Source organism: Antechinus flavipes, chromosome 4, assembly GCF_016432865.1.
Source record: "Antechinus flavipes isolate AdamAnt ecotype Samford, QLD, Australia chromosome 4, AdamAnt_v2, whole genome shotgun sequence".
Taxonomy (NCBI): domain Eukaryota; kingdom Metazoa; phylum Chordata; class Mammalia; order Dasyuromorphia; family Dasyuridae; genus Antechinus; species Antechinus flavipes.
In genome coordinates this window covers 29,294,114-29,304,210 of record NC_067401.1, presented here as the reverse complement: position 1 = coordinate 29,304,210, position 10,097 = coordinate 29,294,114, and the positions used below count along the sequence as shown (strand labels likewise).

The 10,097-nt window shown below is 54.7% G+C and overlaps 1 protein-coding gene across 5 annotated transcripts; it reads left to right on the top strand.

Moving 5' to 3' along the window:
* The first annotated feature begins 2,615 nt into the window (after nucleotides 1-2,615).
* Nucleotides 2,616-7,950, top strand: TP53I13 (tumor protein p53 inducible protein 13). Of its 5 annotated transcripts, XM_051992260.1 has the most exons (7): nucleotides 2,616-2,876; nucleotides 3,198-3,263; nucleotides 3,676-3,717; nucleotides 6,152-6,280; nucleotides 6,447-6,641; nucleotides 6,751-7,258; nucleotides 7,604-7,950. In XM_051992260.1, exons 1-7 carry the CDS (start codon nucleotides 2,766-2,768, stop codon nucleotides 7,750-7,752), a joined length of 1,200 nt encoding a protein of 399 aa, XP_051848220.1. In that variant the 5' UTR covers nucleotides 2,616-2,765; the 3' UTR covers nucleotides 7,753-7,950. The 5 variants fall into 5 exon arrangements, with proteins under 5 accessions (XP_051848220.1, XP_051848221.1, XP_051848222.1 ...); XM_051992261.1 differs by lacking the exon at nucleotides 3,676-3,717 and having other exon boundaries at nucleotides 2,622-2,876; XM_051992262.1 differs by lacking the exons at nucleotides 3,198-3,263; nucleotides 3,676-3,717 and having other exon boundaries at nucleotides 2,622-2,876.
* The last annotated feature ends 2,147 nt before the right edge of the window (nucleotides 7,951-10,097 follow it).

The window sequence follows — 10,097 nt, the reverse complement described above, 5'->3', positions numbered from 1 at the left end:
TGGGACCGAGAGAAGTGCTCGGGGGCTGAATGGGAGAGAGAGTGGGGGACAGCAAGATATAAAAGCCAAATGCCATCAAAGAAGGGATCGGGGATTGTTAAGGTAATAGCGGGCGCTTTCCCCACAGTCCTTAGAGAGACCTTGACCTCTAAAAGAAAGCTCCTATAAAGACTTCGGGGAGAGAAGACCCAATGAAGGCCTTGACGGCAGAAAAAGCACCGAACATGGAGAAATCCTCACACTAAGAGACGGGCCTCGGAAAGAGAGCTGCCACTGACAGATCTTGTGGGGAGAGCCCCACCAAATGCCGTGCCCTTATTGAACTCCCAGAGTCCTCTGTGGAGAGAGTACCCCAAAACGATCCTGACCTCAGAAAGAGAGCTCTCACCGACAGACTCTTGTAAAGAGAGCCCTCCATGGGGCAGTTAGGTGGCACAATGGATAGGGCACCAATCCTGAAGTCAGGAGGACCTGAGTTCAAATGTGATCTCAGACACTTGGCTATGTGATCCTGGGCAAGTCACTTAACCTTAATTGCCTCAGGGGGGGGAAAAAGCCCTTCACAAAAAGTGGGACCCGACAGACAGAAAATTCCTGATAAAAGCTTTGAGATGCTCTGTAGAGAAAGAGATCCTCTTTGGGCAGGAGGTCTCCCTAGGTCGGGGGTCTAAGAATTGCTAACCAAGGTGGAGGGGGCAAGGAAATCTCTTGTGTTGGGGGAAATCTCTTAGCTTGAAAGAATTATATTGCCTTCCCCTGGATCACCACCATGAATCCTTCCTTAAATTTTAATAAAGCTTGTTGGCAGAAGCAGAGACCATGGGAAAAGGGAAAGTAGGTAGGCCAGAGAGCAAGCTCCTCTATTTAGGGGCAAAGCTTGCTGGCTGCCTGCTCCATATCACTATGGACAAAGTCCAGCTCCCTCCATCCCTAGCAAACATCCCATATCCACAGTAATGGTGTAGAGTGTGTGGGGAGATCCCTAGGAAAAGGGGATTGGAGGGAAATATGAGATACTTGGGCCTTCTCTAACCCCCCTCCTCCAGACTGTGGATTGGTGTTCTGGATGAGGGATTCCCACTGGGTGGAGAGGAAAGTTCAACTGGAGCCAGAGAATTTGCAAGAGGGTGGCTCCTCTGGGCACGACCCCTAATAGGAGCAGCCCCGGTCCAGAATCCAGTGATTGGTTCCTCCCTGTTCTTCATCTTTCCCCTTCACACCCCTACCCTACACACTTTGTCCAACCCGGTTTTGCAATCCGGGTGTGGGAGTTCAAGACCTGTGGTTTGGGGATTGGATCCCGGACGTTGGGAGGGAGGGGGGACCTTGGAGGCTCGAGATCAGAGTTTCACTACTGAAAAGTGGGACCTGAGCTTGGGGGAGTTGCAATAACAATGCTAAGAATTGTGTAAGAGCTTTAGCTTTTTACACTTTAACCTGCACTAAAACTTTTAGGTCACATTGTAGAGGCTAGCACGTCTTCTTGTTATATGGATGACAGAGCTTTGAACATGTAGTGTTTTGAAATGCTTTAATAACAATAGCCAGCATTTTCATGGCACGTTAAGGTTCTGGAGGCACTTGACCAGAATTACCTAACTTTGTTCCCACAACCCCTACGGAGGATATAGGTGCTTTTATAATTTTCATTTTATTGCTGAGGAAACTGAGGCAGACATTGGTTAAGTGATTTGCCTTAAGTCTCACAGTAAGTGGCTGAGACCTTTGGAGGATATGAGTCTTCCTGCCTTCATCCAGGGCGAAGTAACAATAATGACATTTATATAGCGCTTCGAGGCGTACAAAGCGCTACACTTGGGCTGTATGTTTCACCAAAGCCCGGGGCTTAGGTGAGGCTGCTATTATGAATCCCCACTTTATGGGAAAGGAAACAGGCTAAGGGAGGAGTAGTGGTTGGCCCGGACTCGTGGGTGCCTCTCTTTCCCAGGAGGTTCCTAGAGATTCGGGCAAATCTCTTTTGCCTGCGGGGCTCATTTCTCCCTAATTTGAACGCTTCCACTCTGCCCAACCCCGCCCAGCGCGCATTGCCAACTGTCCCCGCCCCCCCACTCCTCCCCTCCCTTCCGTCTCTTACCTCCCTCCCTCTTCTCCCCGCCCCCCTTTCCCTCCTCCCCACTCCCCCCCCCCGGCCACTGGAGACTGCGAGTGCGCAAATCCCTCTCTTACCCACCCCGACCTGGCATTATATCCCACAGCTTCTGCGCAAGCGCCAGTTTTCTCTCTTCATGCTCCTCTAGACCCTCCCTAGCAACTCGGCGGGTCTCGCCCAGTTCCCCTCAACGTGACCCCGCCGAGCTGGCGTCACGTCTCGCGGCCGGCCAGATATTTTGTAGCCACTCACCGCTCCTCCCTCCGCCCTCACGCACACGCACACGCACACGCACACGCACGTGCTCATCTCTCCCCCACCGCAAAATCCAGCCCGAGGCGCGCACGAAAGGGGTGGTGCCTAGGGCGTAATCTAGGGTCCAGATTCACCTGAGGCGGGGCCAAATTGGGGGCGGGGCCAGGAGCAAAGAATCTCAGTCTGCCACCTTTATTGACAGCGCAGCCCAAGAGCAGGGCGGGGCCCTTCGGCGGTGCTGCGGAGGAGGAGCACCGTAGGGGGCGGGGCGATAGGCGGGCAGTTTGTCCATTAAACGGGTGGGGCGCGAGGGAGGGGCGGAGCCAGGAAGTGGGGCGGGGCCCAAGGCCGGGCCGGCGGGGCCAGCTCCCCGCTGAGGTAGTTCTGGACTTTGGCGGGGATGGGGGCGCCCCGCTGGCTGCAGCCGCTATCCCCGCCGCCGCCGCCACTACTGTTGCTTCTGCTGCTGCTGCCGGCGCTGCTCTGCGGGACAGCGCGCGGTCTCAGGACGGTAAGTCTGCCCTTCGCCCCGCTTCGGGCGCTGTAATCCCCTCCTCTCAGATCTCCGAGTGTCGGACCCAGGACCGCCGTCCCAAGTCCCCGCCTCCGCATCTTCAGCCTTTGTCTTGGACTCTGCCAACCTGGAACCCCATTTCAGAGAGTGGGGAAACTGAGTCCGGAGGCCGCTCGGCAGAGGGCACCTTCCCGTGAAGCTTGGGACCTCGCGCCCCCGGGCAGACTGGGAGGAGGAACACCAAGAGAGTGGAGGGTTGGGGGGGAGGGAGGATTCCTTCCAGACGGATCACCCGAACTCTGCTTCTGAGGTTTGCAGGTCCCGACTGAGCTGGCCCAGGACAGGGTCCGATGCCCTGGAGAGCTGTGGCCTCTGCCCCAAGAGGTAGGACCCTTGCATAGGTGTATATAGTTGAAGCATCCACCCCCACTTTGGGGACCTGAGAGGCATCTAACCCTAGTACCTCCAGGTCTCAGGTCCAGATTCCCCGTTCTGCAGTGACACCCCTTCCGTCTCTTTTTGAGAACCCCAGAAGAGCCCACTGTCCTTCAGGAACTGAATAAACACGTCTCCAGAGCCGACTCTGTACAAGGCACCGGCTTACAAAGTCGAATAAGACTTCAGCTTTCAGGAACTTTTCCCCTGCTCTTAGCCTGGTCCTGGTTTCCTGGAAAGCCTTTCCTGCCTCCTTCCCATCTCTCCCCTTACCTCCATCTGGCCAAAAGTTAAAGCCTCCCCCCAAACACCCTAAGGGTGCTCCCGAGTCCCCCAAACTGCCTTCTTTCCCTACTCACAGGTGTCTCCAAGAGTAACCAAGATTTGGATTGGCCCAGGGCAGGTAGGGGCCGAGCCCGCCACATACAGCATGGTGGTGATGGGGATGCTTCTTTTCATCTTGTGTCACTAACTCTGTTACCCATAACTTGGGGTTCGGACCCTTTGCTCCAGCCGAACTAATCTGTTTGCCTTCAGCCCTCCACCCCGTGCCCTGCCACCCAAAATGGCGGGTGGGAGGTATGGGGCACTGGCATGGTGAGTGAGTGCTTCTGACTGACTGGCCCGAGCTAGGTGGTGGGGCCTTGCGGGCTGGAAAGAACCTGGAACTGAGCCACTCCCGGGTTCTAGTCCCAATTGTGCCTCTCGCTTGCCCTGGACAAGCATCTGCCTGGCATATTGATGTGGATCAGATGAGAGAATGTGTGGGAAAGTTCTTTAAAAAGAACCCTATTCATTACTGAGAATGGATCTCAACGTAAGTCACTCATCATCTTGGAAACCTACTGGGTAGTGTAAGCCCTGTTACCTTTCCCGCCCTTCCTCCTCTTGGTTTGTACCACTGCTGGAGTAGAGGCCCTGTCCCTTCAGCACTGTGCTATTACAACACTCCCTTAGTGGAACTCCATTTTTTCCCCCTTCTAAGACTGATGCCTTGGGGAATCTTCCCCCCAAACTGTTCATCACATCATTCCTCTTCTCAGAAAATCCTCATTTCTTGTTGCAGCTTTGCTTGGCCCAGCATGATTTGCTCCCTGGCGACCTGATGTCGCCATCCTGATATAATTTCCACAACTTAGCCAGACCAGACTCATTTTTTTTCATGCTCCCCTGCCTCCTGATGTTCATTCATTACTGACTCTCCTCTCTCACCTCTCCATCTATCCAAATCCTCTCTCTCCCTCAATGAATGAATGAAGGAAAACGAATTCATGGAGTTAGCATATGCTATGTACACAGCACTGCCCTAGCCTTCCCATGGGGGAGACGGCACATAAAAGAAGAGTAGAAATTGGGGATCTCAAGAGTTCTGTAGGACAAGGCAGTTAGAAAGCCTGTTTCTTCACCGGTCCCTTTCACCCCACACTGCTCTTTGTTTGGACCCTAGCAACAAAAGAGAATTTCACACACTTTCTCTCTCCTATCTCTGCCTTCTTATTTCTTGTCTTTTAACTTTGCGTCTTCACTAGAACCTTCTTTCTTCCAGAGGCAGTGTTTATTACAGCTTTTCTCCTCCGTAGTACAGAGTTGGACCCACATAAGTTATTGAGTAAATTAGAATTTATTGGGTGTTTAACAACACCGTGGGGTGGGGCAGCCTGATGTCTTGCTGAGCCTTCTGTTTGAATATTGCTGGAACTTTTGAATAAATAGAAGATAGGCTTGGGCTTCCTCTGAGCTGGTAGCTAAATAATTTAAAGCCCTGGCAAATCAACCTGGGCCCTATGTCTTGTCAGGTCTGACCTACCCAGGGTAAATGCAATGACCTCTTAATGGACCTCTTGGTCTCCCCTGCCCCCTTCAGTTTCTCCTTCCTACAGGGTCCAAATCCATCTTCCTAAGGTACCCCCGAGTGCTCCTCTCAGAGGCACCTCAGTGTGGTCTCTTCACAATTCTTCCTCCAGAATAAAGTCTACACTTAGGTTGACATTCAAGACCCCATATAAGCTGATGCCTCCCTATTTTTCCCATTTTTTTCTCTTTCTCCTTTTCCTTCTCCACATGCTCTACACTTCAGTCAGTGGAACTTGCCTCCGTCCTCTGTGGACACGGTGAGCTTTCTTTCTTCCTAGATCTTCACCCCCCTCACCCTCCATCTAGAATGCTTCTCCCTCCATTCCCCCATTGAAATCCTGCCCATCTAACAAAGTGCAACTCGAGGGCTGTGGGCTTTACGAAGCCTTCTTGGAACCTCCCCCACGTGCTCTTCTGCATTACACATGTGTGTGTCGTGTCCATGCTCTTTCTCCTGCACGCTTTGTTTACTGAATGCCACGGACCAGGTCTCCTCTACCTTTGTATCTCCACCAAAAAAACAACGCCTGGCCCAATTTTGTTCATGGTAGCATCATTAAAGTATTGAATGAAAAAATGCATGAATGTCCGTGGGGAGCTTAAAATCTAGAGGGAGACCCAGCAATCTAATCAGTGAAGACATTTTATTTGGAACAATACCAAGGACAGAAAGGGTAAAGAGTGGGCTGAGTTTGGTGGATTGGAGAAAATGGAGTTTTGAAAGAGGGGGAGAGAGTCCCGGAAAGAAAGGTGAGTAGAAAGGGAAGGCGCTGCCAGACAGAAGTGAAAGAGCTGCTGGGAGCATTGGGAGGCGAGACAATTGGCTGGGCCCTGGAGGAAATAGCTCGTTATAATATCAGTGAAAGTCAGAAAAAACTACCTTCCCCATGCTTCCATGGCTCATAAAGGAGGGACAGAGAGCCCTGGGTCTGGGTGCTCCAGGTGGACGCCTGGCTTGAGCCTGAGTTAGACCTTCCCCCCAGGGCAGAAACATTACTTTCCTGTACCACCCCTGTGTCCACCCCTGGCTGAAACTCCAGTTTGCCCTTCTGGCCCGCGCCTGTGTACCCCGACCCAAACTGATCCCTCATGCGGGCCTCACTCAGCAACGGGTGAGTAGCCTGGGATTTGGCAGGGGGGCGAGGTCTGGATGTTGGCGGGAGGGGGTGTCTGTGGTTGTGAACAGGAGACTCTCAGACCCTTCACCCCGTGGGAGCGCAGGTAAAGTGGGCGCTAAAATGCTCTGCCCACACCTGTGCTGACGGGTGTCTCTTACAGCCTCTCGTTCTGGCTGCATGGGGGACATCGCTTGAGATGGCCAGAGTAGAGCCAGCCTGGGCAGCCCAGTGGCTGAAGAAGAGGAGGAGAAGGGGGAAAAGGAGAGCTTGGCCCCTCCCTTCCAATGCCCCCTGGCTTCACTGGGCAGAGCTCACCCTAGGCAAGGGTGGCCTGTGCCCAAGAGGGAGTGTGCAGGTGAGACCCGTGGTGGGGGCTTCCCAGGGCCTGTCTTGGGCCTGTCATGGGCGGATCTTGGATGGAGGGAACAGGGAGGTGACTTCTCTTCCTTGTGGCTCTCTCACAGGCCCTGGCTACAGCCTTTGCCCTGCGGAGCTGGCGCCCCCCTGGGGAAAGGATTAAGTCCTGGGGTCCAGAGTACATTCTTGGAGCCAAGAGGAGGGGACTTCGAGCTGCCCTTGGTTCTCTGCCCGCAGCCCCTGCTACCAGGGCCCCTCCGCACTCTTCAGGGCTCCGCAGGCCCGTCACACACAGCCCAGGGGAGGCCGGGGATAGCCCCGTGATGGCCAGTCCTCGGAGAGAGGGAGAGAGCAATGAGTCCCGAGCAGGCCATGGAAGCCCCGGGGGTTGCGTCTGCCCGGGGCAGCTCCCTCCGGCTCCCCGGGCAGCCCCTTCCCGGCCGGCCCGGGCTCCCACTCCACGCACAGAGGAGGCTGCGTGGGCAGCCACGGCTTTGACTTTCCTGCTGGTGCTTCTCACGCTGGCCACGCTCTGCACACGGCTGCACCGAAACTTCCGTCGAGGGGAGAGTATCTACTGGGGGCCGCCGGCGGACAGCCAGGACACGGTGGCAGGTGAGGGCCCCTCCCGCTGTCCTCTTCCCCACACTCGGGCGGGGGGGGCCCGAGGTCACCCATTCCTGGAGCTCTTTCTTCCCCGGAAGGCCCTAGGCCGTCCCCAGGCCGTCCCCCACTTCTAGAGCTCTTTCCCAAGCGGTCCTTCCCCAGTCCCTGTGGTCCTTCACCTAGTTTTCCTCCTCAGGTGGTACTCCCCCAACCCCCGGCCGCCCCCCACCCCTAGTTCTCCCCGCGCCGTCCCTTCCCAGCCACTGGTGGCCCCTCCCCCGGGCCCCTGGCGTCCCCGTCCCCTGACCCGGACCGCCCTCCTTCACCCACCCGCTGCCTGCCTCTCCCCCCCAGCCGTGCTGAAGCGGAGACTGCAGGCCGCCGGCCCCCGAAGACCCAAGCGCTCCCGTCGGAGACCCCTTCTCCCGCCGGGCCCCGACCCGGAAGGAGGCGGCCTGGGCCCGGACTGCGTAAGCAGTGACAGTGACAGCTCCTCGGCCTGAAGGCTGACGGGCCCCGCCGCCGTGAAGGGAGGCAGGGCAGGGCAGGGGGCGGCCCCAAGCCTGGCTCCTCCCCGCCTGGGGTCACCCTGCCACGTGGACGGCGCCGGGCTGGAGCCTCTGCGGGACTGTCGGGACGGTGCAGGCTCCTCCCCGGGCGGGGCCCGCTCCCTGGACTTCTAATTAAATTATTTTAGTAGATTCCCGCGGCTTCCTCGAGTTCTCCGGCCCGGACGCGCCCGCGCTCCCTCCCTTCCCCCACGCCCTCCTTCAGGGGGCGCCACAGCCCTGGACTAAAGGGAGGCCGCTGGGGGCCCCGGGTCCCGGTTTTTGGCTTTGGACCCAGGCCCGTGATTAACGGGGAGGAAACGCCGCCGGTGCCTGGACGGGGCGCGTGGCCCGTGGGTTTGGAATGAGGCTGGCCCGGGCTCCCTCGGCCGCGGTGACCCGCCGTCGGACGGCGCCAGCTGCTGGGGCGCGCGCGGTCTCAAAGCCGGCTGTTTCGGACTTAGTTATTTCTAATTTCCTCCCACCCACCCCTCCCGTTGGCGTTTAGAGTGCGTCGCTTGGAAAGCCCTTCATCCGCATCGTTATAATCCTTACGGCCACCCCGGGGAGCAGGTGCGATTACACAGGAGGAAACAGGCAGGCGCGCTGTGGGCTGCCCAGGGTCCCCACGGCCTAAGTTTGGCTCTCCCCGAGCCCAGGTCCAGCCCTTTATCCCCTGGGCCCCTAGCTATTCCTCCCTGACCCAGAAAGCCAGAATAAAAAAGGGGGAGGGGGCAGCCCAGGAAAACTTACCAACACCCAGGGACACAGGGCGTCCCCCACCTCTGGAGAGAAATCCACGCGCCTGCTCATCTGCTCTTCTCAGTCACAATTGCTCATTCCAATGACTTTTCCATTTTTGGTGTGATTCTTTCCATTCACACATTCAAGCCTACATTTGCCTCTTAGGGGGGGCCACTCATCCCCAGTTCGCGGTTTCATCCTCAGGGGCGCTTAGCAAAAATTAATTACCTTTCATCATCGCGGAGGGGGGGCTTCTGGCAACTGAGAGTGACCCTTTATTGATCGACATGGACTAGGCGGTGCCTTAAAGTTTGCCTGGTATTTAGAATATTTTCTTTGGATTTCAAAATTCTTTGGCGTTAGCTACCTTAGCGTTAGCTCCATTTTACAGGAGGAGACTGAGGAGGGAGTGAAGTCACTTGCTTTCTCTGCCCCGGATGATACCCTTTAGAATACTTAGAAGGCAGAGCCAGGCCAGGGGACAGCAGAGCTATCAGCCACCACACAGCCCCTTGTGCCGTTAACCCCTGCAGCTCGGGGTTCCATCAGCTGCTGTCTCAGACTTAGCTGCAGTGACCAAGAACTCTGATGAAAAGGGTGGGACAGGGAATTGCTCAAAAATGGTGCCCCTCCTATGGGACCCTGGGCAAGTCACAACCCCAGTTGCCTCAGAAAAAAAAAAAAAAAAAAAAAACGGTACCCCTCCCTCAGGTGACAGTTTCTGAAATTCTACCATAATCTAGGGAGGAACATTAAGGAATATCAGTTCAGAAAAGTGTCAGGTGAATGGATCAAGTACAGCCTTAGAATTATCTTTAACATTAAAGGTCATTAATGTTACTTAAAAAAAAAAAAAATCTTTTCAAGTCCAGAGGAAGAAATCTTAACCAAAGCAGCAGATTATCACAAAAAGTAAAGTGTAAGAGTGTGACCAGGTGGTGCAGTGGACAGAGCAGTGCTGGAGATCCAAAAGTCTGAGCTCAAATGCAGCTTTGGATACTTACTAGCTGTGTGATCCTGGATAATTAGCCTCAGTCTCTAAATCTGTAAAATGGAGATAAGCAATAGTTCGTCTCCCAGGCACGCGAAGTCCCGGCACAAACGTTCGTGATTATTCGAGATTGGCCCTGCGCGGGCAGACGGAATCGTCCTAACCTTTTCCCACTAGCACAGAACGCTGGCGCTTTCTCTGTGACAGCAATTAGAGAAAACTGAAGTTCTCCAAAGAAATCAATGCAGCTATCCTAACAAAGCAAGCCACTGATGGGGAAAGCAAACGCTGGCATCGAATAACCCTGGCAAGGTTCTGATATCTAGGATACAAAGAGAAATAACGCAGCCTAGAACTCTGTGAGATCCCTCCCTAGAAAAGTGGTTAACAGATAGTTCTTAAAGGAATTACCACATGAAAGATAGTTCTAAATCACTAATAATATGAGAAATGCAAATCAATTTGTGGTTAACCTATGGGAGATTCTTACCCCAGAGGCTGGGAACTTCTTTGAACATTTTGACTACAATTTTGATATCGATTTCCTTGATAACCCTATGGATTT

Bases quoted from the DNA above. Each gene is read 5' to 3' on its own strand.
- TP53I13 (XM_051992260.1), top strand. From the start codon at position 2,766: ATGGGGGCGCCCCGCTGGCTGCAGCCGCTATCCCCGCCGCCGCCGCCA. The intron at 3,718-6,151 runs GTAGGGGCCGAG...CCTTCCCCCCAG, and splicing joins TTTGGATTGGCCCAGGGCAG to GGCAGAAACATTACTTTCCT. The intron at 7,259-7,603 runs GTGAGGGCCCCT...TCTCCCCCCCAG, and splicing joins CAGCCAGGACACGGTGGCAG to CCGTGCTGAAGCGGAGACTG.